The 27,187-nt window shown below is 40.2% G+C and overlaps 1 protein-coding gene across 1 annotated transcript in view; it reads right to left on the bottom strand.

Moving 5' to 3' along the window:
- The window catches only part of CARKD (carbohydrate kinase domain containing), a 49,891-nt gene that overhangs the window by 22,303 nt on the left and 401 nt on the right, over nt 1–27,187 (bottom strand). Inside the window, exons 2-7 of the mRNA XM_010575791.1 lie at nt 26,929–26,975; nt 25,862–26,233; nt 22,301–22,451; nt 21,311–21,356; nt 19,492–19,580; nt 6,400–6,508 (exon numbers count right to left, since the gene is read on the bottom strand). Coding sequence (XP_010574093.1) covers nt 6,400–6,508; nt 19,492–19,580; nt 21,311–21,356; nt 22,301–22,451; nt 25,862–26,233; nt 26,929–26,975 — 814 coding nt within the window. The remainder of the gene's footprint in view (nt 1–6,399; nt 6,509–19,491; nt 19,581–21,310; nt 21,357–22,300; nt 22,452–25,861; nt 26,234–26,928; nt 26,976–27,187) is intronic.

The raw sequence follows: 27,187 nt of genomic DNA, 5'->3' as shown, positions 1-27,187 counted from the left end.
CACCAGTACCACCATCACAGAGCAAGAACTGCATCCTATCCCAGCAACTGCCTCATCTTAGGCGAAGATATCCACAAGTTCTGACTCTCATCGGGCTGTTTGAAAGCAAGAAGTTTGGCTAGTAAGAGAGTAGTTTTTCACTGGATACTACTTGTGGTATATGCATCAGTGTTGGGTGAGGGCTGAGAAGTACAGCTTCCACACACATGTTCACTGCAGGTGCACATACATGCCCACTGGTTTCTGCCTCTGCAGTATCACAGGCACAAGATCCCACCTACCTCACCTCCCAGCTGAGGGCTGAGAACACAAAGTGCCTTGTCCTTGCTGCTACTTCAGGTCCCTACGAACTGCTGAATCCCCACAGCAAGAGCCTCCAGAGGACTTTCCAGAGGGTATGAACAGGGCAGGAAGCAAATGCACCTGACGCACAGTGAAGAATTATGTTTCTGGTAAATAATTCTTATGCTAACTTGAGTCGACATGAGCAGTGATTCCATAGAGTAACACATCCTGTTGTTCATATTTGTACATGGTGGTAGGTACTGCAGACTAATCTATCAACTGCAGCATTAGCCTGGGATGCTTCTTAGGTGTCTTATACTTGGTACAAACGGAACCTGGGGGCTGCTCAGATATCAAGAGGAAAATGCTTCTCAAGGCCCATAGCGGCAGATTTAGCTTTAACAGACCGCTGTGACAACAAAAGGTGGCTCTGTATTCCATAGTCCTCTTGATCTTGCAAAAACTAGCGCAAGACAGTGTACTGAAGCAGCTGGTCCTGTTCTCACAATTTATTAAGGCTGTGAAATGCTACCTAAATCCTGAAGGCATGAGGCTTGAAAGGGGGAAATCCAACTAACCAAAAACAAACACAGAAAGGCTGATACCTCAGCTGAGGTGGAACTCAGAATCTGTCTGATAATTTCAAACGGGCTCTCTCTGGGCACACTTGATGGAGGTGATCCATGACAATGGCCCAAACCTCTCCCACCCTTTGCTAGACGTTAACTACAGCCAAGACACTTCCACGCAACCTTAAGATGATGTCACTAGGGGTGGAAAATGAGATTTCTGGAATTTATATCCCAACAGATAGCAGAGATCTTTAAGGGCAAATGACTGGCTGAGGGTAGCATCGCAGGGCGAGGGAGTGGGAGAAAAGAAACAGCAATGGGCAGAAATGGCAGCTGGCGGGGCCTCAGCCAAAGAAGAACCCAGGCTGGTATTCAGGACATTTTCTCGGAGCTAAAAGATTGAGAATTGAGCAAGAGGAACAACTATGTGGTTTGAGAACCCAGTCGATTTTACCATGTAATCCGAGTTACAGAGCCATTCTTGCTGTTAATCATTACCTCTCTTACAGGAGGGAAGCAAGCATGCTCTGCTGAAAACAGCATCTAACTTTGCTGCTGCAAAACAAAACACAGCAAGACTGGAGTGGCAGAGTCCAGGATTTGGTGCTACCACTTCAGGGAGAAAGGAAAGGAACCTAGTGACAAACAAAGACGATTCCAACATCAAAGTCTTACTTCAGTTAAGGACAGCGCTTATGAAGAATAAGGATGAATGCTTTTCTCTACCTGATCCTGACAGTAACTACTATTCCATTCAACAATTCTGGATCAGGCCATTTGACCACAAAGCCAGTAACGTACCCATTAAAGATTCACCAAACTCTGAAGCAGAAAATTTGACAGAACATCACAGTCATGCCAGAAGCAATAGGGGAAAGGAGATGACAAGAGGCTGGAAACTGATAAAGGACATAGCTAAGCCTGTAACTGCCTAACTGCTAGGCAGCAGCAGAATGTAGAACACACTGCAGCATTAGGCAGCATCATCTCCTCTCCCAGAGGGCTATGCAAGGAATATAATATTCTTTCCGAAGTCCTCTCAGGAGCTGCACTCATCACGCTGCAGGAGAGGAACTTGGTTCTATCGCAAACCTGAGGAACAGCTCTTGATGGTACAGGCAGGAATTCCCCTACTTCCAAGCTTCAGGCTACAAGAAATCTCAGATCAGAGTAAGACCAGAAGTGCAAACATCCCTGGCACGGCTGCATGAAGAACACTGTGGTGGGTAGATATGATAGGCATGCAACATTGCTGCTGTGTGAAAAAAGGAGAACATCCAACAGCTTTGGAAATATGCTGCTTCTAAGCATTGACAGAGGACAGTCATAGGGACCTTGGCCTTGCTTCCACGTGGTGGCTAAACCCTTTCTCAACAGAGTCTAAACCACTACAGCAGCATACCAACAGAGGTGAACTCGGGGAGGTAATGGTACTGTCAGCTCTGGCCAGAATCAATCACAGACACCGAAAGGGAAAAACAGATGGCCTGACGTTGCCTATAAGGAAGGTGGCTGCGGTGGCCAAGTTCCACACCAGATGTGGTAACAGCATTTCGGAAGTTTGAAGTAGAATGGAGAGCAGAGATGCTTCAATCTTGTCCTGGTTTCCCTGGACATAACCCTGCTACTGTATGTTATCATTACTATAATTGTTATATGCTATATCCATACTACTATAGTAAGAATCGCTTAGATCAAGCAAGAAAGGACTGTGACAAAACTGAGCAAAGCGCAGTAGTGATGGAACCAGAACTGACTCCAGCATGCAACAATCCAACGGCGCACACCATCCTCCTGCTGCGTCCAATGTCACCTGCTCGTCACACCGCACTGAAGCCCAATTCTGCTCTACTGGCTGAGAGGACGTTGCACTGTCCCTCCTGCCCAGAAAGACTGGTATGACAGATGAAGCCCAGAGTTGGAAACTAAATGAACTCAAGGAACATTTTAGGAACATAACCCATAAACTAAAGGAATGATATCTCTGTGTGTGTATACATATACATATATATAGAAAACATTGTTCATATGTCTCAAAGGGATGGAAAGGTGATGAGATGATTGCTCAGGATGTAACTAATGTAACTAAAGGTATGGGAACTGAGCATGACGTCAATGGTATAGAATAAGGGGTGGATACTGTCCTGGTTTCAGCTGGGATAGAGTTAATTGTCTTCCTAGTAGCTGGTACAGTGCTATGTTTTGAGTTCAGTATGAGAAGAATGTTGATAACACTGATGTTTTCAGTTGTTGCTAAGTAGTGTTTAGTCTCAAGTCAGGGATTTTTCAGCTTCTCATCCCCAGCCAGCAAGAAAGCTGGAGGGGTACAAGAAGTTGGCACAGGACAGAGCCAGGGCAGCTGACCCAAACTGGCCAACGGTGTATTCCATACCATGGGACGTCCCATCTAGTATAGGAACTGGGAAGTGGGGGCAGGGAATTGCTGCTGGGGGACTAGCTGGGTGTTGGGTGGCGGTTGGTGAGCAATTGCCCTGCGCATCATTTGTACATTCCAATCCTTTTATTACTACTGTTGTCATTTTATTAGTGTTATCATTATCATTATTAGTGTCTTCTTTTCTGTTCTATTAAACCATTCTTACCTCAACCCACGAGTTTTACTTCTTTTCCTGATTTTCTCCCCCATCCCACTGGATAGGGGGGAGTGAGAGAGCGGCTGCATGGTGCTTAGTTGCTGGCTGGGGGTAAACCACGACAAATCTGCACACTCCAGAGCCAAGAAGGGAAGGAGAAAAGTGGTTTTGTTCCTTTCTCTTGAAGGGAACTAGCTTGGACTGCTTATTTGCTCCAGAGTTGGAGGGTCTAACCAGGCCAAGACTAGGATTGCCACATCTGCATGGGATCCAGCTGCACCGCTATTAGAACACAACAAATGCTTTCTTTAGGAGATTTTTCTGAAGCTGCAGCTCCTGGTCCTGCAAACCCATGGCTAGAAAGCTCTGACAGAGCACCAGCCCTCACCCAGGCAACTGAGGAATAGCATGGGAGGGTTTTGGCACAGACCCATAACAAGTGGCGCATGAAAGCAGGATATAACTTGTAGAGTGGCTTTGTGTAACAGGACTTGTAAATGGAATTACAGCCCAAACCAGACAATCACAGGAAGCCAATAAGTGTGTATTCAAAGAATATCACTATGGTCTCCAGAAAGAAAAAGAAAAAAAAAAAGAAAAAAAAAATTCAAAGGAAACTGATCACAAGGTGCTTCTTGTCCATCAGACTGTTGAAAGGAGCTGAGATGCCACAGTGCGGGCACTAAGCATGAGGGAGGTAGGTGACATAGTAAAGATGCTGAAGAAGCAAAGCATTTTTTGGTCTGGAGAGAGAAGATGCACTGTCTAGTCAAGAAGTACTTGGGCTATTCCACAGTAAAACACTGTCCATGGGCTGTCTACCAGAAATTGCAGGTTACTGCATTAGTATCCTAATTTCTCAATACTCAGAAGAGAGAAGCAGCCCAAAACACATGACTGTGTGGACAAGCACATTGATTGGCAATGTGCTGGCCCAATGCTGACAAGAACTGACATAAGAACAGCATCAGAGAGGTGACAGACCACTACGCCTCAGCACTTTAATGGAGCAGGAGGAGGAAGAGAGGGAGCTCTCTCCCATCGTCACTGCCAGTCTGATACAAAAACCTGACCAGAAAACAGACACTAATCTACATCTCAGCCCTGTGTTCATATGACAGCATGCTGAGGTTAGCTTAAAGGGAAAACAGAAAATTATATACCAACCCAGCCTCCTATAAAAGTTTAAAATAGCAACGCTACCATCACTTGTGTTTTTTCTTGAAGGTGAAGAGTGATACAAAGCTTAAAATTCGCTGTTGAAGCAAAAGGGAGACTCAGCCTTGCCTCAGTACAGAGAAGCACCAGTCTTCCTCCAACAGGCAACCAGGGTTCGCTTGTCCCCAATTACATGTTAAAAAAACAACACTGGGTAACTAATGAACACTTACATAATTACAGTGAAGACAAAGAACTTGAGCTTTAATGTGACTTGAAATTAATAAGGTCAGATCCACAGCTCATATGAACGTGGCCTGAGATTTCAGCATGAAGTAACTTCTAAATGCCTTGTCTACATTGGCTGGGTTTGTTTCTTTAACTTTAAGCTAACTCACCACACAGGACAGCCAGGCTGAAGTAAAAGTATGCTTGTAATTCACTAAGAAAGCAAAATTATTTTTAGCAATGATGAAAAAAAAAAAAACAATCAAGGAATCTTCCAGATACTTCTGTAATACACATAAGCACATTGACAGATATTTATAAAACCCAGATGGAATTCTGATATAAAAGAAGCTTATGCTAGGTATCTTAGTTATTCTGCATGAACACTCATTTTCTTTTGTTTGAAGTTGTTTTCCTTTAGAAAAAAACACTTATGAATTTTTTAAAAACCAGGAAAAAAGAAAAAATATTACCCAAAATTTTTAAGAATTCTGGAAAAAAGTTTTCAAAAAAGAATAAAATCTGTTGACATTTTTAATTCAGAATAGAATTTTATTTCTTGATCAGCTGTGATAAATTTCCTCTTTCTTTCTTTCTTTCTGAACCCATGTTCTTTATTAGTTTTGCACCCCTTTAACACAAATCAAACATTTTTTTGGAAGCAGAAGGAGAATTAAAGAAGCAAAGAGCTCCAATAGCAACTTTCTCTAACAAAAGCCTGGCAAACCCACCCTTCATACCTCCCATGGTATTCTAAACTACTTGGATAGTGTGGTCTCCAGTCTCTTGCCTCCCCTGTTTTGCAATTTCACTGTGTAACTGTCAACATTTCTGTAAATTATATTAATTCCACTTGTTAGTACCACTGATTAATTCAGTAATACTTCTCAGGAAAAAAAATATTAAATTGTACAAAATTAGATTGACATTAGACTGAAAGATATACTTTGAATGTGCAAAGATGTGTTGACAGTAATAGAAGACATCATCTGGAAGATGGTGTAAGTACATATTATTTAGAGTACAGAATTATCTAAGCTCCCGTTTTCAGCTCTCCACTAAGGCTTGACAGAAAATAGGACTACCTCCTTATCCAGAGTAGAAATCTGCAACATTTTACAATTAAGAATATTATTTCTTATTGCAAGGGGACACAGTCCCTGTTCTTTGGTACCTCTCCTGATACAAGTTGTCAAATATGGTTCCAAAAATTAGGAACTCAAATTCATATTTATGTTCTTACAGTACAGGTGCTTTGCACCCAAGAAAACACAGAGCCCTTTATCTAGAGATGCCAACATCTATTTCTTAATTAGCAGCTTTCACAATCAGAACAAAAGCAAATCAAAACAACCAAACGGGTGCCTAAAATTCAGAGTGATGCTTACAGTTTAATAATGAAGACCATGACTAACAGCTGTAATTTTCAGTCAACAACATTTTAATAAATTTGTTATTTAGGAAACCTATCAAAAACATTTGTGTAATCATGTAAGAGATAGTAAATTGGTTAATAAATTTCAACATAAAGACACAGAATAAAATATCAGTATACACATTACCTTAGCGTTCTCAAGTAGAACTTCATCTCTACCTAAGCCAGGTCCTATGACAACTGAGTGCAGTCGTGGTAACCACTTTTCCACCTCATGGACAGCATTGGGACTATCACTAAATGGAATTGGGAAAAAAAAGACAAGTTTAAAAAGACTTCATTTTATTATTCTCAGAAAGTTGAGCTGAAGAGTCAAGATGGAAAGAGATACTTCCTATCTTGAGCGTCAGGCAATTTTATCCTCCAAACTACCAAAAATCTGTGATCCAGGAAATACGGAATGGTTGTCCGAACAGCTAAAATGAAACATTTCTCTTGATTCATTCCTTAGGGGATACCACATAAAAATGAGGAGGTAATTGCAAGTATCCACTATGGTTGTTACAAAATAAAACTCAAGCAGGAAACCAACAATTCTTACAGTCTGTCACAATTCCCCATTTAATGCTTCTTTGCAGAGATTACACCTTGGAGAGAGATCCACCATCTCGCAGGTATATACTGTGGCTTGCTGGAAACGATGCAATTATTTATTACCCTGCATGGCAAAATGATAAATCTACTCATACGCTTTTTTGTCAGTTGCTTCATAAGCATTTGTTCCAACTGAATTACGGCCAAACCATCCCCTTTCCCCAAAGGGCAACAGGAGAATCAAGCTATTCAGTAAGGGTATTATCTGCTTGTAATGCTCAAGATTTCTGTAGCGTTCAGGTTTTGTCTACACTGGAAAATGACGAGAAAATCCACTGCCAAATATAGCTGCCACAATACAGCATTCAGCTGCTGACCAGAACTGTTTATTTTGTTCTGATCAGTTTTGTTGTGTAAATAGGTCAGAATATTTTGAAAGCACTGCCCAACAATGTCAGCTAATCCTTACTGACAGTACCGAGGGAAAATTGAGCCTCCCTCCCTCCCCACCTCTGACATAAGTGACAACAATAAATGAACGTTTTAACCGAAGCACGGGGGAATAAAGCTCCCTACAGGCTAAGCAAGGAGGTACTATTTGATAGAATTACTCGGAAAATTTTGAGCTTGCAGTACTTCAACAAAGCTCTATTATTACAGATGAAAGCCCTTGCATGTTTTTCATAACCAACAGCTGTACTGATGGGACGCACCACTTGGGAACAAGTGTTTAGCTCGCGTCTGGCAGAATCAGCAAATTCCACGACGATTTCTGCAAGTGCCAGGCAGGAGCCCGAAGCTCTTGCAGCTGCACCGAGCGAGGCGGCCGGCTGCAGGCCGCAGGGACGCAGCGGCCCCTGCGCCGACAATGGCTGCTTCAGAAATCCCCAGCCGCGGCCGCGCCGGCTCCCCAAAGACACCCTGCGCTGACTCCGCGGAACGGCTCCGTCGGAGCAAGGCTGCTGGGTGGAAGCGATGACCCGCTGCAAGGGCAAGGGAGACGAGGGACCGCGCGAGGACAGCGGCGTCCCTGAAGCAGTCCCCCGCTTCGCAGGCTGACGTTGAATTTCCACCTGAACGACGCGGCTCCCTCCCTTCTCCTCTCACTCACAAGGAGACAGCAGTAGCTTGAGAACTGCCAAACAGCTCGCTTTGTGGGTTTTTTTTTTTTTGTGCCTGTACATCCACCTATCAGTTTATGACGTAGATACAGGCTGGAAATAAAAATTATTCAAGAAATATTTAAAGCCCTATTAAAAAAAAGCCAGTTCTTCTGTATGTGGCAGATTGAACATGTGAAAAACAGCCTGTGGACAAAACTCTAATAAAACGTCACCATTTCTGAATGCAGACCACTTTTTTATTTACGTGCTGCAACCGATTTTATCTCTAGGAGAGCAATATATATCTCAAATAAGTGTATATATCTGTATATCATATAGATATAAGAATACTAATACATATACATACATACATATATATGTATAAAAAAGGATGTTTGAATGGATTGAATTCAAAATTCCTTCGGATACTAGAAGCCAAACACGTTAATGTTCCATTAAACCTAAGCTAAGAACAGAGCCATAGATAGTACCGTAACTGCTCTGCTCTTTTACAAATGTCTCACGCAAATAATCTCAAGGTAGAAAGCTTGCCAATTTATTTGTATTCAGGATTGAAATAAGATAATTTTGTCTCCAACCCAACTGATAATGTGCACTCTTCAAAACAAAACCATCTCTTGGGAAATGAACGGTCCAACATTAAGCCACTCCTGCTCACTTTGCCTCTGGTAATAATAAAAACCTACTGTAAAGCTTTTCATCTTCAAAGCATTTTACAAACATTACGTTCACATAACTCCTTTGCAACTTTACATCAAGAAGCAACCCAAGGCATATGAAGGGCCAAGAGATTTAAAATGGCGATAATGACTATTACATTGCAAAATCAGCTATAAAAACATGCTGTAAAATAACTGATGGATTCTGATTCTTCATAAAGAAAGCAGAACAAATACTGCCTCAGAGAAGCATCGTGCCAACTTCACTTTAAGATACTGGATGTTCACAACGGCTGTGGTTATGCAGCTAAGGACACCTTACGAATACGCGGTACCTACAGCTTCTCCAAAAAGCTGAAGGGCTATCATGTCATCTTATGGTTTACTCCCCCCCACAGACATCAAAGCAGTAGCATTTTAAAGCTGATGGGGTACAAATGATCAACGTGTAACCTCCATCAGGAAGTCGTGTCACCTTGAATGTTTCTGACCAGGGGATTTAGCACAAAGACAGAAACTCTTCTAGCTCTTAACAGCTGCAGTCTATAACCAACATTTAAACAGGACCAGAAGAGTCCTCTGACACAGAGGTCAGCCGGCCTCTACACCCTCAGGCATCAGAGCAGGTAACGCTCCCGCTGCCTATCAGGCATAGTCCCTGGACCATGGCAGCTCCTCACCAGGGGAAGAAGTTGTTGGGAGAGGATAGCTGGCATGGGCCAAAAACCTTGCCAAGGATCGTTCAGATAATTTGCCAGTACAGATAATCATGTTTGGGTACCTTGGAATAAATATTCCCTGGCAGTGTTTAGTTTACTACTACAGTAAAAGCCAATGTATATTCTTGTTTGCCTGTGGCTCAAAACCAGGAAAAAAACCCCAAACACCTTGGAAGCACCAGCAGAGAATGCTGGTCAGGTCCTCAGCTGTTCGCTGCGTACTATGCTCACACAAATAACGTTGTTAACTTCCTTTGTCCTTTCATGCCAATTTCTCCGCCTGATTACTAACCTGATTTCAAACCTCTCCATTTAATTATCACCTCCGCTGCCCATGACATGCATGCACAATTGAAATTAGCACTGTTATTTTTTTTTTTTAAATTATCTAGAAAGGTATGAGGTATGAAGAAGACATCGCCTTGATCAAAAGAGATGCAATCTTCAGGCTTTGACAGAAAGGGATCAAGTAAGCAAGAATCAGTATTGCCTTTAGAGGTACAGAGCCATACGATACGCGACTTGGCTTTTTTCCAAAACAGGAATCACAAATGCAATACCCCTACTCTAAAGCACAAAGCTAATATTAATATAAAGTGAGTCAGAAAATCTCTTGCAAGGCCACAAGAAAACAGCATTTGAATTTCTGAAAAGAGGGTAAAAACCTGTCAGAGAGACTTTGATTGATTTCCCAAAATAAAGCAAGCTTTTTTGAAAGGTGATGGGGCGAGAGATTGGGAAACAGTCTGGCTTTCCTGTAACTTTAAAATACAAACTCTGCACCACGGACATATACAACAGGAATATTTTGAAAAGCTGAATCCAAGCAGTAGCACCTGTAAACATGGAGAGTGAACTACAGTACCATTGTGCAGATGTGTGCAATTAAGGATTCTGGTGACAGACCGCAGCTGTAGATTTGAACGGAATGAACAGATCTTCAAACAGCTGCTTAACTTCCAGCTAACCACTATGTGTTATGTGACATGTTATCAGATGCCATTCTGATGAAAATCTAGATTCCAACAGCTCACTGTTTTTCAGTTGAGCAACCAAACAACGCCCCTCCAAACCCCAAAAGGTTTCTCAAAGTCTTAGCTTGTCTGGAAAGCAACTGATAAAGCTCTGACTGCATACAGAAAAGAACTATCACAGGATAAACACATAAATAACAACTGCAAGACAATAGAATCATTAATAAGGAAAACAGAAGAAGCTTCTATAACCTGTCTCACTCCTGTGAAGCTCAATAGGTAAGGAAGAGTCTAAAGCTAATGTCAACAATCCCTCAATCAACTTTACACATCGTCCATTAGTAAAAGCAGATCTAAACAAATAAGCAAGCATACAGAGTCTCATGGGGGGCACACTATGAAAAAGGACCCCACAGATGTTTACCTCATCGACTTTCCTTGGCTATTAGTGAGAGGTAGAAGGAGGGACAAAGCTTCGCTCAGTGGAGGCTGAGAAGACTGCAATCTCATGGGAAGAGAAACACAACAGCTTTATCCTTTGCCTTCCTTGAAGCCCTGTGTAGACAGGGCCAAAGTATGGTGTTCAGCATCTTGCATGTTATCTTTTTGTTCTTTTCTCTGCCTCCAGAATGTATTGAGAGAAGTACTTTCCATAGCAAAATCTACAAATAGTCTTCAAATTAAACAGCACTGAGTCTATTACAATAGTGAGGACAAATTTGCTTTGTGAATTATTGGTAGCTTTAGATAACTTCTGCCAAATTAAAATCAATACACCCTGAAAAAACTCCTGCTGTCTTGCCACCTCAGTTATTTTTGCATACAGGAACAGCACTGGTTTGCTTATGGTACTTATGGCAGTAATTGCTGGATTCAGTACTGCGTAGTCTCACTGTTGCCTCTCAGTGCACAACGTCAGAGTCTCTTATACTACTTTCAGTTTCGAAAAGCTCATACAGAAAACAAAATAAGTCAAGCTTTTTGCTCTTCATGACTCTTCTGTATTTCACTATCACACAGTAAAAACTGACATAAAACACAGTTCTGTAGATCTTCATCTTGGTGAAAGCTTGATGTAATAACCTTTCCAAAACCAACAGAGAACCTGAAAAAAGATGGTGGCTACTGCCCTAGTATCACCCACAGTTTGTAAACATCTTCCAGAGCAGTTTGTAACAGATACTTGACAGATGCCATCTGCTTGGAAGTCTGCTCTAGGCTGGTCACTGCCCAGAGTGGGAGGACACTTGACAGCTAGGGCCTGAAACACAACTCCCATCCCCAGCCCTCCAAAAAAAGAAAATTTTGCCATACACTGCATTATATTCAAAGACTGGCTTTCACCAAATGATCAAAAGCCACCAAGGCAATAGCTTTAAATTATTACAGAAAGCTCTAAACACAGTAGCTTTCCTCATTCAGGATGAATGACAGTTACTGCCGTTACTTTCTAGAAGAGGGAAAGGAACAACGGTGATAAGGTGCAGCCTTGTCAAATTTTACATGGAAACAAGAAAATGTGAAGCAAAGTCAGCATGGGTGTAACGGGGAGCTACAGAAATAGTAGATAAGCATGAATGACAGCGCAGACAGGAGGCAGCAGGACCGCAGCTCTTCACATGTGCTTTAGGCAGAGCTGGAACCACCTTAGTAATCAGAGATGTGGTCGGGATGTCACAAAACGCCAATCAGTGGGACCTCCTGCTAGAAAAGGACATGGGACACAAGCAAAACTGCTGTCGCCTGATCAACAAACGGCTCCTCGCTGGAGAGTGTATTTTTCAAATTCTGCTCATTATCTCTGCACACGTGGTGTGACTGAGGCAACTCCAAATGCACTAAAATGTAGCATTACAAAAGTCTGTTACGTAAACTCAGACAAAGCCACTTTAAGTGGGCAGTTTCAAAAGCCAACCTAGAGTCTTATCTTCAAAGATGGAAAAAGCCTCTGATCTGAGGATGAAAGAGTTTTGCTTTTGTTTGTCCAAGCACTGCAGGTAATTATATTAACGTGAATCAAATGTTAGACCTGCTGACACTTGGATCCTGTCGTGTTATAGGGTACATCAAAAGAGCGAAAGATGGGACATAATGCGTAGCTCTAGAATTTAAGTAGTTATCTCAGAAAGTTAATTATTAACTATTGTGGTAAACCTTGGGTGAGGTCATTATGGGAAACTGGGTAAATAAGATAGGGAGAGAGATTATTCTGGAAAGGTCAAAGGAATTAATGGCAAAACCAAACAGTGCAAAAAATGTTTGAGCATAAAATTAAACTAATTCTACATTCCGAGAATAGCTATATTCGTCAGTGTTTAAATCATCATTCCTGTAAATTAACTCCAAATTTCCAGAAGCCCAAAGGCTTGAGGCAGCCTCTTTCAGCCCCATGAACAGAACCGGAAATAACCTAGAAAGTTCATTGATCCCATTATCAACTCATGGGTCTCTCACCAAGCACCTCAATCAGGTAGGGCAAATCTCAGTGACAACACAAGTGGCATGAAGCTGGCTGGATGCAATTAGAGACCAAAAAGAGATACATTTAGTATATTAAGATTAGTACATTAAAAAGCCCCCCCCCCCCCCAAAAGTTTAGAAGACAAAATGGTCATTTTCACCTACCAGGCTGTTGAAATATCTTTCAATAGTGTTTAATCTGCAAATCCTGGGTAGACAATACCTATTTTCCTGCTACTATCTGATTAAATGACAGGGAAGAAAATGACAGAAAAACAAAGACCCTAATGAGAGAGGGACTGAATACTATTCAAATCAAGTCTTCCTTTTCATCCATTGAATCAGCTAATTTAGACACCAGAAGTGAACCTGGTAGGCTTCATCTGAATATTAGCAACGCAGCAGCAAGAACAGCAACCCATCATCCAGGAGAAGCACTGGTGTCACAAGTTCATAGCAACAGACTGCTCTTAACATGCAGATATCACAGTCTTTACTTGCTCCATATTCTACCTTCAAGGCAGTGAGAGTGTAAATGACCTACTGAGGTATGCATTAAGAAAAAATGCCACATTCACTATATCGTATTTTTCATATCCTAATAGTGACGACAAAAACCCAAAACGTTTTCCACAGCTGCTCCTTGGACACTCGACTCTCATTTAGGTATCAGACCTTCTGTTTCACTAGGAATTGGGTTGTCAACACACTACTGGCATCAGAGCCAAACCCGACCTCTTTAATAATGAACCCAAACACATTATACAAATGGGGTCACCTCTCTTACGCAGAGCAGAGCCTCTTGCATCCTGTGAGAAAGAGCCCCAAAGGAGAAGAAGCTATTGCTTGACTATTTTCTGAGATTTCTCACACAGACATGACAACAGCACTCAAGGTCAACCTTATCTAGCCTTGTAAAGATACCACAGGTATCAACAATCATTTTATGACCTGCATTTAGATATATCCAAACATTAAAAGCAGTTGTAGTATGTTTTGATCTCAATCACATTACCAATGCATGTTATGACAATACCCCCCAAAGTATGATGATAACTGTCTTGACCTCATATTTTCAGAGTTCATGGAAGTGGTCCTGACCTATTAATAATTCCTGTGAACTGACTTGATAAGTAGAATCTGTCAAGTATTCTTCCAAATGGGTTGCAATCAACCAAAACCTGTGACTTTAAAAGTGACAGAATAAAGTTGAGATGACAACGTAATTTCCCTCATACTGAAACAGACTTAAAGTGTCCCCAGAAACACTAATGCACTTTTTTAAAAAAATGGTAAAACCAGTAAGTAAAGTGACAAGCTTTCATCACATCAGTATCTCTCTCCAGTTTACATTCAACTCTTAAGGCACAGATGACAGTTGAATCAATACTCAGAAGGCTAGAGTACGTAAAATCAGCTGTGGACACATGAGAAGACAGAACAAGTCTCAGCCTAAATATATGCTTTGCTGATTGTCAGCTGGAAAAAAAGAATGAGACCCTAAAATCTTCAAATAATAATACTAATAATTAAAAAAATGCAAAAGCAAATCCCAGGCATGCCTGCCTTCACTCAAACTCAAGAAAGATTAAATACCAAAGACATCTAATCCTGGTGTCAAATCACAGCAGTATGGCAAGCGTTCAGAAGGATGAATTTGGCCACGATCTAACTGGAGTAAAACGCTCCTACACACATATACATCTCTTTCTGATGTATCAGAAAGCAGCAAGAACAGCAGCACTCCCCACAGTGATGCTAAAAATCTCTGGTTACTTCTTGCATTTTGAGGAGGTAGCAAAACCTCTGTTAGTATCGCGTGGGATAAGGACCTCTGCAACAAGAGGGAGGAAAGGGACTATAGTATGGGCTGAATACACCTCCCATCTTTTATTCACTCTGCAGCATACAGCAAAGAAGCAGCAGCTTTTTGCCAAGAAAGCTGGACACAGGAAACAGGTCTATAAACAAGTTCTGTCCATGGCACTGCACAACAGGATTAGAAACAGTTTAAGTATACGTCTCTGAGTCAGCACATACAAACTGAACTTTATCTCTCCCTAAGTACTTAGGAAAAAAAAAACCAACCCAAAACTTTCTCATGTGATTCCTAGCTAGGCTGCTGTCTAAACGAGGTTTGGGAGAAAGATCACAAAGTTTATTCCTGCATCTTCTCTGCAGGTGTAATAGGCATCCAGCAGCCAAGTCACTTGGGAGGCATCTTTTTGGTAATTGGAGCAATCTGTGCTTTCTCCTTGACTTTCCCTGGTGACAAGGATTCTTGGACTTCTTCTTGCAGCTGATTCAAAAGAGAGGTTAGTCCCACATTACGCAGAAGTGTTTAATAGCTATCCTTAGCTAACAAAACTTAAAAGGTATGAGCTTCCTCCCACAAAGGACCAATGTTTTTGAATCCACTCTCCACACAATGAATTAGAAAGGGCCAAAAATCTTAAGATTGTTTCTGGGCTTTCTTTAAGAGACTTGGCACTGGTTAAAAGTGCTCAAATAACTCATCAGGAGCTTGCTATCCATGACTCCCTTTCGTGATTTTTTCAAATCATCAAAACAAAGACAAAATCCAATAAAACTAGGTAAAATATGTTCCAGCAACCCTGATCTAAGCTAAGCTTCTTTATTAATGATAACTGGCCTCAACACACAGGCCAGCTTCCTAAGAGTTTTCTCCCCAATTATTTGTACTTCAAACTGAGAAGAATAATCTTTTTCAAAATCCAAACCAAAACTTGAACTCTGCAATTAACTGTACGATTTTCAGTAATTCTGGCAATCTTTCCTAGTCCATACAGACCCACAGATACAACCAGCTGAGAGGAAGGTATAGTTCTAAATCCACACCTAGTTCAAGGGTGACTTTTTTTGGAGATAATGGAAAAATTACGTGACTTCTTCAGGACCCCAAGAAATTAATGACCTGACATCTCATTCTACTTCTCAGATAACACTCTGGAGATCAAGGAGTGTATCAACTGTTGACTTTACAAATGGTCTGACAACCAGGTTACAAGTGGGCTACTCAGTAGTTAACTCGATCTTTCCTGGCCTATGGGGAAAGGAAAAACCTGTAAGATTAAGAGAATGTCCCCGCAAGAGGGGAATCTAACACAATAGATATTCTCTCTTCTTTTAAAATATAACCAGCTGGGGTCATATAGCTCATTTAACTCTGTGATCACTCGCCTATCAAGGCGGGATAAGCTAACCCAACACAGGTATCCAAGAAGTCTATTCTACCTGCCCTGAGCCATGGAATTAACAGAAGGAATATAAAAAAGCTCCTGAAAACTGTTCTCTGGAAAGTTCCCAACACTAATGCAAGAAAGTATGTACACATCTACAGCAGAAATCTACACAGAAAACGCCTGCAATAAAACTTAATAAAATGCAAAAGCTAAGTTTTATCTTGTCTGTATTTGTGTAGAGTTTACAGTAGGAACACATCAGCTGAGAAAACAGAAATATGTAGCACAAACCAGGGGTAGCGGTGACAAGAGCGAGGCAGTTGTGACCAAGACTCAGTATACTCCTCTACTCAAAAGACCCCAGCTTCTGCAATACACACTTTTCACTTCTCCACAGGAAAGCAAAAAGTCAGTCAGCAGAAGCATTGAACTGGTTGCTGGTCAGTTTTTAATTAATAGTTTCATTAAAAAAAGTCGTTGTGGAAGGGACCATAATGCATTTGACAGAATCCCTGAATAAAAAGGAGAAGCTGCTGTTGATAAGATAATACTGACGATTCATGGCCCCTAGACACCCAGCTATCATTATTCAGCTCAGGCGGTGAGGACGCACAGGGCCCGGTGTGGAAGCTTCGTCTTTCCAGATCCCAGGCTGCCACGTGCAGTCCCAGCTCTCTTACCTTCCCTGACGGGAACAGGGAATGGAGTCACGAGACAAAAACCACAGAGAAAGTTGCGTTACGGGTGTCCCCAGCATGGGATGTAACACCAAAAGGGATCCCGGGATGGTCTGCAGCTGGGGCCACATGGAATTGCCCTGGCAATGCTGCAAGATGGATGCCCGTTTTCGTAACCCTCCTTCTGCAACCCTACTCCGTCGTTCTCACATAACATTCCTCGCATCCTCGAAGTGACAGACATTTGCCAAGGACCTGAAACGCAACAGTTCCACTTCCAGCTCTCGCACACCCTCGCGAGTCACGCCGTCAAAGATCCGCGGCGGCAGCTCCAACGAGCCAGGAGAGCCCTCGCGTTCGGGGGGCAGCGGCGAAAAAAGAGCACGCTCTTCCCTTGAGGTGATCCCCTGCGAGGTGAAGGCGGTAGGGAAAGGTAGCGGCAGCCAAGTCGCAGAGGAGGTGATAAAATGTCAGACTCCTGGCAGTACAAAATGGCAGCTGAACCCTGGCGAAATGCCAAGCTGTTCACTCAGTGAATTGAGGAGTGCACGGGGGCCATAATTATGATTAGCATAATAAGAGAGTGGTACAACAGCTACCTAGTTACTCTGAAGGGTCACGGAGAAATCATAACAAAGCAAAGTTTTAAGGAGAGACACAAAAGAAAACAATGACGTAGCTGCTTGGTGGGTTTTACCCGGAGGTTCTTCCATGCGTGAAGTGCGGCCCGGGAGAAAGTACAAAGACTGTTTAAGAGATCAGGCTCTGAATCAAGAGCGGCCGGCCGTGGCTGCAGGACTCGAACGGCTCCACAACATATAAAAGATCATATGAAAAGTGTGACACTGAAGACAAAGGACCTTACGAGAAAAATAGGCTGTTTGTGTAAATTTGAATAAAACCTGGGCTCAATAGAGTCACTCAGGATTTCTTCCTTTCTTACCACAAAAGACTGTTTTCTCTTTTCCTCAAATGAAGCAGAAAAGAGGACATAAAAATATAAGAAAATTTAAAAAACAAAATCTGAACATTCTGATATTTGCATTTTTTTCATTTGGAATGTCATATAAACAATATTTACAGATCCATTGCTTCATGCAGTTAGCCAGCTGTCTGGGTGAAATTAATCAGAGTTTTAATAAAAGTATTTAACATTGAGTTTCAGACTTAAACCTATACGGATATGAAAATTCCTAGATTCACTGTACTTTGTACATCTGGAGGAATTTATACACAGAGCTTATGTTTAAAATCAAAAGTTCTCTTTGCGAATAGAAAGATCGGAGATTTCGCAGAGATCTGAATTCCACAAAAGACACTGAGAATCTTTTTCTATTAAAAAAATACCCTTATTTAGTAGGCACAGTCTGGTCCTCCATGAACAGAAATTTTACTGTTTACACACTGTCACCTCCCTTTTTCTCTATGCTGCTTCTGTTTCACCTATTAACCTTTTCCATTACCACAGACATCAAGAACCCTGTGTATACGAAAAATGCTTCTCCCAAGGCAAAGTCAACTCCTTCCCATACAAGACAACCATATGCTGTATCCCAAGTGTCATCGATCAAAACACCCTAAGTTACGACGTAATACTGCCATTAAGATTCTCCATCTCATTTGCTATGGTACGATACCAGACAGAACATCAACTGAAGATGTGCCTCTTGGATTTTAGAGGCTAACGCAGTCGGACTGGTAAAAATCCTACCCTTCTATCTTCCCCTTGCTTTCAAACATCATTTTTTCCCTGTCTAAAATCCACAAAGTCATGGATTTCTTCTACCTTTGAAAAAAACCAAAACACAACCCTTGGCATCTGTCTGTTTAACTGATTCTTTCTAAGCATCTCTCTACACCGACAGGAATGAAACCCACCTTCAGAATGTAATAAACTTATGGCTTCCAACTGCAGGCGTCCCCATAAGGGAGATCATATTCTTCTTCTCAGACACCAAAATATTTCTACTGTCATAAATCCTTCCTGACAGCAGTATCTGACAAACACGATTTTAAATTACGCTTTTTCTAGCTTAATCACAGCTTTGCTATGTACACCAACAGACTTTGACACGCACTGGTGCAAGCTAAGCTCAGTGACATATACCCAAGACACACATGTTAATTCTCATTTGCAGTGCTTACTGTAAACCATCACAACACCTACTTGAAATAATTTATCCTGTAAAAGTTCACCAATCAGTAACATATTTCAGAACACAAATTCAGGGAAGCACACGCTGATTCTCCCTATTAGGACAGTTGCTTATTAAGATGATGAAAAGTTTAATAAACCCTGTATTTTAGATCATTTTAGAACATCCATTGATTCCCAGGAATAGGTGTGTATCTAATGCAACACATTTATGAAGAAAAATGAGAATCAGCATCTCTCTTGCCTAGGAATTTTGCATAAATGACTATATACGCAGCAGTGACAGGAAAAAAGATAACGCTACTGTTAAATACTATTAGGACTGAAGAAGCAAGAGAACATACTCTATTTGCCTTTCAAATGCAGATTCTAAAATGCTGACTTGTAGTGATTCTTAGTTCTGGATTTTGCTACTGTTCACAGTTAAATGCATTACAATCACAGAACACATGTCAGCAAGTAGTGGCAAGCAAGATCTTTGCTTTTTAAAAAATTGTACTTTGACAGTAATGAAAAAAAATTCACAACTGACTGTTCTATATTAAATATCTAACTGTTTCTAATGAAAGGACAAACCAAGGAGTTTTTGTCATCTCCAGCTCACCCATCCTGTAACTCAGAAAAAGAAATAACGCAAACTAATCAAATGTCAGACCGAAACGTTCAAACTAGTAATCCTGTCTTGCTCATTTAAACAAAAGATAAGTCACTTACAGAACTGGATGAACAATCAGCTCTGGACTATATGATTTGATTACTGTTGCTGCATCTTTGGTACAAAACACATGGGATAAATCTGCACCCTAAAAAAGAAAATTTGCAAACAGAATTATCAAATTTATACTTAATAATAACTTTATCATTCCAAAGTTTACTCAGTGAATAATTCACCTGCATTCTTACTTCTCAGTAGTTAAAGCAAACTTTATTATTTTTTCTATTTTGGCTTAGGCTACCACTCACTGTTTTGGAGAAAATTTTTTTGTATCTAACTTCCAATATAATTTTTTTTCTGTTTCTCACCAACAGGATGACTGAAAACACAGATCTTGAACATTTACTCACTTGAGAAATGTTTCTCATTTGCAGATGAGCAAAGAATGAAAAGTCACATATACAATAAGAAGAACAGCAAAAGAACACAGCTGAACAAGAGACAAGCTACATTAGGGAGGAAAAACAATACTGTAATATACTGGCAAAATATAGCTACGGCAATCGTTGAGTACATTTCCAGCCCTACCATTTTTACTCAATGGGCCAAATCTGTATCAGATAAAGGCTGGCACAATTTCAACAACACACCTTAAGTTAAATAAACATTAAAGCTGGTGAGTTTAGCCTCCAGCTTCTGTTATCAATTAAAAAAATCAGACATCCGCATAAAAATTATGTAAGCAGTGACCAGAAAGCCTGATCTATCTGTCTTGCATACTGAAATTTCCCAAGGTTAAGAAAATGTCTCCTCTGCTTTACCACTACACATTTAACATTTCAAGCTACTAAGCAACGCGGAGATTTGATCCTATGACTCTTTATGTGCAGATGGAATGATCTGAGACCAAGTGACTTCAATAGGGGACCCCCTAGTATGCTACCGTATTTGCACTTAGTGAACAGAAAGCTGAGTGGCCTTATTATCTTATACAAGATCATTAAATAGTATCATTTCAGTTTTTAAATCCTTGAGGGACTGCATCCTGGGGCGGGAGGTGGTGGTGTGTGGAAGTACCTGGATCAGTTACCTACTGATTGAAACAAATCTTCAAAAAGAAGAACATACACCATGAACTGAAAGTACCGACACACTATATAGAGTACTGAAAAGTGTATGTATTATGTAAGCATGATTTGTTTACATTTGAATAATCACAACTGTATTTATGTAGTCTGCAGTAAATATATTTTTAGCCAGTTCATATGTCACTAAAATAAAGAAGTTCACACTTCCAGGAAAAAAAAGCTTAGAAAATACTTCTGCTAAAGATTATAAAGTAAATAAAATGTGCTATTAGAAGTTACATTAAACTCAATGAACAATCTTTACACTTACAGCACGTAAGAATTTTACTAGCCTAAAGCTGTAAGTTTTGAAAGGAAGTTACTTCATTCAACACACTTATCAGGCCCAGAAAAAAATTTCTGAAGAACAGACTGCAGCACTGAAAACGTAACTTTAAACTTTAATCTAGATTTACTTTATTGTTCACTTTTGGAGAAAATATTTCATCAAGTTTTGAAATTTCCTATCCAAGCCTCTGATAAAACAGTTCTCCCTCTAAATTTTCAATTTTTTTGATGTTATGTCTAACTTCACCTTATACAGAGAAAATATTTACAGAAAACATAGCAAATGACACATATTTACAAAGTATTTTTACAAATCCAGGACTAAGTATTTTCTTAGTTAAACTGAAGACGTTTTAGAACTCAAATTTCATGTGCAGCACAGAATGAGTGCTTTTAAAAAATGGTGCTTGGCCAATATAAACGATGAAAAGTTCATTTTGGATCGGTATAGAAGAACACGTACCACTTTGAGAGCTGTAATTGCAGCAAAATACGGTGCTCCAGTGTATCTAGAATGAAATACAATTTAGGTTAGAAAACACAGTCATGAGATTAGATAATCTGGAAATCAGCCTGCCATAATGAATTCAAGAGCAAACTGACCCCCACCCCAACTTTCTCTTTCGTTTGCTGTAAAAGACAGATAAAATCTTGCTATACTGAAGCCAATCTCAAATCTTGCTTTGATTTCAAAGGCGCAGGATTTTACCTTAGCCACCTGACCCTTTCACAGAAATATTTATAAAGATCATGCCATAAAAAAGCAAACTCTTCTCAAACAACCAGCTTAAAAGTTTAGAGACAAACAAAAAACAAGAGTCAAGCGCTGTTTGCAAGGCAAGTCTAGGATCTGTGACCCGGATCAATCCCATCTGGTTTTAGATACCTAACTAAAGTGCCTAAACTGTGATTCCAGTTGCCCTAAATTCTCTTTATGAAGACTGAAGGGAGAGATATGGACAGAATCACCCTCCAGAGGTGCTGCCTTCTGCCAAGAGGCAAGAACCTAAGCCCATTAGACCAACAGCAAAACTAACTCCTGGCTAATCAGCACAGCTATAAGACAGCACCTTTTTGCTCTTTATAGAATGTTTATTAATGGCAGATGTCCAAGAGCGGATCTCTCTTACAGGAGGAAGATGCCACCTCTATTTCACAAGAGGAAAATGAAAACCAGGAAGGTGTAGTGGCTCGTTCAAAGTGTTGTGCAGATTACTGAACGTGGCCAAGAAAAGAATAGAGCCTGGTTTATTTCTAGGTCAGTACAGCATTTAACTGATTTATGCTCTACCTCTTTTTTCCCTGAATCATGCTATTTTACTCCAGAACATAAAAGAAGGTATTGAGAGAAATCTAGTAAGCACCACGGTTTATCAAAATAAAAAGCGCACAGTAAGGAAATATTCTGTTCCCAATTTAAGAGATGCAGTTCCCAAACTTCTGTTTAACTTACTCTTGACATCCTCCAACAATGCCTATACGTCCATCTTGACCTTTATGCCTTTTCCCTGTTAGAGGAGGGATAACATTGCGCACCAGTTGAAAAATATTCTCCATATCCTTTAGAGAGTGTGTTCTGTGCAGTGAAAAAGATCTCTCTATAACTGAAAAGAAGAAAATAAGTGTTACTTTAAAGCATGTTCTTTCTTCAACTACCATCAGCATTTCTTTTAAGAACTCATAAACGCTAATAAAATCACTCAAAGATATATAAAATGACATACTTCTAAAAAACAAATGCTTCATCACTTAAAGGCCTTTAAAACAGTGAGTAACTAGGGAAGGTGGTCATTTTAAAAATGAACTTAGGGTCTGATGCAGAGAATATTCCCACCGACTGCTCACAGTCCTAATTTAGGGCTCAGGTACAGAAAGAAACAACAGCCCAGAAGAGTTATATGAACATTTTGTAACTAGAAATATCTTCTTAGTTCAGCCTAAAATCACTTCCATAATTAAGCTCAACTGAAATAGGTACACTTAGTAAGGACTAAACACATCCAGACACAGAGCAAGCACAGAGCAACTAAACCCACATTTTAAACATACACCCTACCTTATTTTTCGCTTCCCCTTAAAGACTTCCACCTCTTAGCAGAATCGGGGCCTATCTCACTGCTTTTTTTATTTTGGCAGGTGGTTACAAAGCATAATGAAAGTCTTTCTGCAAAACTATAATCCAACACACTAGGTGCAAACATTACAAATATCACACAAAGATAATACTTAGCTACAATACAGCTACAGATCTCTGGTGCAAAGCTACATATTAAAACAACTGCATACTCGGAAGGCTAGATATTCAAATTACTGTTTCAAAAGACCACAGAAATTTAGAAGAAAAAAGTATTTCAAAAATTACAACTAAAGAGAATTAAACCTTTCACCTAACATGGGACAAACCTGAAGATCAGTACTTCTATCAATGATGTGTTAAATATATATATTGCAGTAAATACACTAAAAGAGTAAGTTCTATTTCAACAAAGCTCCTCATTAACTGTACAATTCTGTTCAGAATAGCGGTTTATTTGAATGTTAGTATTAGCCTGCTAGACCGTGGCTGTGCTTACTTTCTTTTTTACAGATGTTCTAAAAAGCTTTAAGGAACTACTATATAGTAATACATAATTATGTAAAACTAACTCCCATGATACTCCTTATTTTCAGCTGTATAAAATTGACTAATTCCCCCCTGCCCCAACTCCAAAATCTAGGGGCAGGGGGAGGGAAGAGGAAAAACTCTTCAGAAATTTTAGACACAATAATGGGGAAAAAATGATGTAATAAACAAGAAAACTCCGCATCTGCGCGCTATCAGCCAAAAGCATCTTTTTCTGTGTCCTCCACAGAGTCTAAACTTAAACCAGATGCACTAATCTTCAGTAATAATATGCTTCAGTGTTCAATAATGGTAAATACTCCTGGCTGATCTTTTGCTTTTAAAATCATTCTATAATACAGGCATCCCATTCCTATTGAGATAAAAAAAAAAGAGAAGAAAAAAAAAACCCAACCACCCTGTTTTGGATTATAGCCAAAATAGCACTGCAGTGACCCAGAGGAGAACAAACCCAGCTCATCTCCCCTGGAAATAGGGCAGATTATTTTCTTTAAATCACACTTCATACACTCACTGGTTTTCAACCACACAAGAGATATACTTATCATATAGCTTGTGACCCTTAAAATGCAATGTTGTTACGAAGGTCCTCTCTTTCTTTGTTGCTGTTTTTTGTTTATAGGTAAATATGAAGTGATTGCTTAATAAATGGGGAGAAAACAGAGAATTATGCAAAGAGCAATTCTTAATAGAGTCCCACTTACCTAGAGAAACACTAAGGCACATTTAGCTATAAACAACTGAAATCTTAATTCCTTTAAAGATGTGCTGCCTGAAGCATTACTTTCACATCTTATAAACGCTTTGTTACACCTTTACCAATTAAAAGATTAGAATCCCGAGTTGTTCTTGCTACAGTTAAATATATATAGAACGCATTTTTGCACAGTGTAATATGATTGCACTCCTCTATGATAAAATCCAGCAGGAAAAACTGAACTTTAGTTTCACATCTTTACAGATAAGGAAACTCTTTTAGCAAAAAACCTTTCAGAAGTAATGGCAAGGCCTTGTGGGTACCACCGCCCCAGTCTAGAACCCCAAATGATTTCCCTTTTTCTAAAGCACTTCAGGTCTCCTTTTAATTTAAAAGTGAAAACAACATTTAAAACACAGAATCCATACGTACGCCATAAGTTATCTACAGAAGTCTGCTGCCATCGAAGAATGCTACAGACCAACTATCCACTCAAGAAGAAACAAAACCAAGTCAGCCAGCCTAAAGCCTCAACAGACCTAACTATGCAGTCCCCCACGCATTTTACAGGGAAACGCAGTATGTAACGCAGCACTGAAAAGGCTCCAAGATCCTCTCAGGAATCGGAGAATGCCCTTTAGGATCTGGCATGCTGGATTATTATTCAACGCTGAGGCTGGGTGGTTTTTTTTTTTCCTTTTCAAATCACACTTTTTTTCTTCCAAGCAGTGTGAAATTCAGAATTAAAACAGAACAAGACTTGTTTCGTTTCCAGGTGGCAGGCTACAACCACCGAGCCTCAAGCTGACTCTGGTTCCAGCACCGATAGAGTATCCCTGTTTTCCTCCTGCCCATGCAGTCTACCTCCATGCACAAAGACACTACGATAAAGATAAATGACACGGAGCCACAGATCCTGAGAAGTCTGTTAATGAATGCTAATATCTGATTATCAGCTTCTGGCCCACAAATCAGGTACAGAAGGAAAAGTCTGTGCATAAATACCAACTCTAGAGTTACTGCTTTGCCTTTTTCTTTAAAATAAATTCAGATGCCCAAAGCATTTATAAACAAACTGGTGTAGAAGAAAAACACATGCCTGCATTTTCGTCTTCTACTACACCTACTACAATAATATGATGTTTAATTAAAAGATAAGACTCAGAATTTTGATTGCAGGAAATTTATTTTAAAGAAGCTGGATTTTAACATTTGACTTACTTCAGCGTAGGCAAAACTCCACCCTTTTCCCAACCCTGAAAAAACATATGCACAGACTTAACTTCACATACTGGGTTAGGCCCATTAACTTCAACAGCAGCAGAATTTCCGCTACAAGGTACCTAATGTTTCCAGATAGCTTTCAGCAAATGTGCTGCTTGCCTTTTATATACAAAACTTCTCCTAACTTCAGTTTACAGAGACGTGAATGTGGAAAGAAGTCCCCCATGTTTACAGGGTTCAAAAGGTGTGATTTTGCTTATTAAAATCTGTCATAACTAATGTATCTATATTAAATAATCAGTACAATGGTACGAATGACGTTTTAATTTCATTTTACATCAGACAGACACCTTCACCACAATATTAAATAATTCCAATTAGCTTTTATTTTCAAAAGCTACTTAGTACCAGTGCTTTCACACAGGAGTTTAAAAAAAAATAGCTTTTATTTATGCTATAGAAGGAAGTACCTATCGGTGGAGAAAGTGCTGCTGTCATAGCATTATAATTAAAGTTATCCCCATATGAACGATGGTTCGCTCTCTGAGGTGGACTCGCTGGTATAGATTGTGACCTTTGTGATACCGTAGAAGAAATTCCTGCCAACATCTGTCCCAACATCTGTAACATCTGGAGCTCTCGAGCATGCTCAGCTTCCCGACGCTTGTCCTCAATTTTGAGCCTCTGCTCTTCGTATCTGTAAAATTTCTCTTCCGTGTCCACGCTCTGCTGCAGGAATTTTTCCATCATTTTATCCAACGTTAAATTTGCATGGCGTTTTTTTGATCTTTTGGGCTGATTGAGAGGTGGGGTAATAGTTGGAGCATTGATTTCTTTAAAGCCTAAAACAAAAAGAGAGACAATTATTTTTCTGAAGAAAAATAATTTTGTAAGAAAGCAGCAAAAAAACCCCTCCCTACGAGACGTGCACCCAACGTGTCACAGAGTTGTTATACTTTTTCAATGCGAATTGTAATTCTTTCAGATATTTTAATTTCAGAGTACCAAAGCAAAACCACAAGCTTCTACAAAGTTATGAAGGTAACACAAAAAAATCGCAGAGAGGCATCTTTTAACTGTTGTAGTACTAAACTTCAACAATAGGAGTCTTTTTGATCTTCTAAAAAGGTTTAAGTGAAGGCTATTAAATAGTTCGGCCTCATTTATGTATTGCAGGTAATTACATTAATCTAAATTGAGTTTCAGTCTGTTGGCATTCTGGATTTGCATTTCAAAAGAACATTAGTGTAAACAACTCTTTGATGGGGTTTATGTGTAAAAAGAAGGTTGGTTAAACGTCAACCAATTGGCAGATTCCTCAGTGATGTCAACTTCTGAAGACAGGTTCGGGTTTGTATTAAAACCACGGCATTAATCTAGATTTAAAACAAACAAATAACACTGCCCTGCCCCCCCGCCTCCACAACACAAATAGGGAGCTGAGGGTGAAGAACGAGCAAGGAGAGGACAGGCTCTATCTACGGGCTGCTCCTGTCCGCAAGCCCGCTAAAGTTAGAAGCGGTGTTTCTGAAACAACTCGAGCAATTAATTACGTAAAAGCTCTCCCCTAGCTTTCTGGCCCATCTGCAACAATAAGCAGATTTTTCAGGTATTATCGTCATCATCGTTTTAATACCGATTAGCGCAAGTGCACCCAGTCCGCAGGGAAGGGGAAAAATCCCCCAGCGAGCAGGACGCCTGTTTTCTTGCACTGCGCTACCTGACACTTTTGTCCGGATCATCCCCGCGCCGGTTTCCCACCAGTAAACGCCGATTAAAACTCTCTACGCTCTCCG

This window comes from Haliaeetus leucocephalus, unplaced genomic scaffold (genome assembly GCF_000737465.1).
Source record: "Haliaeetus leucocephalus isolate CR32 unplaced genomic scaffold, Haliaeetus_leucocephalus-4.0 Scaffold495, whole genome shotgun sequence".
NCBI classification, from domain to species: Eukaryota; Metazoa; Chordata; class Aves; order Accipitriformes; family Accipitridae; genus Haliaeetus; species Haliaeetus leucocephalus.
Note: the sequence above shows the minus strand (reverse complement) of the source record. Positions and strands in the feature narration are given on the sequence as shown.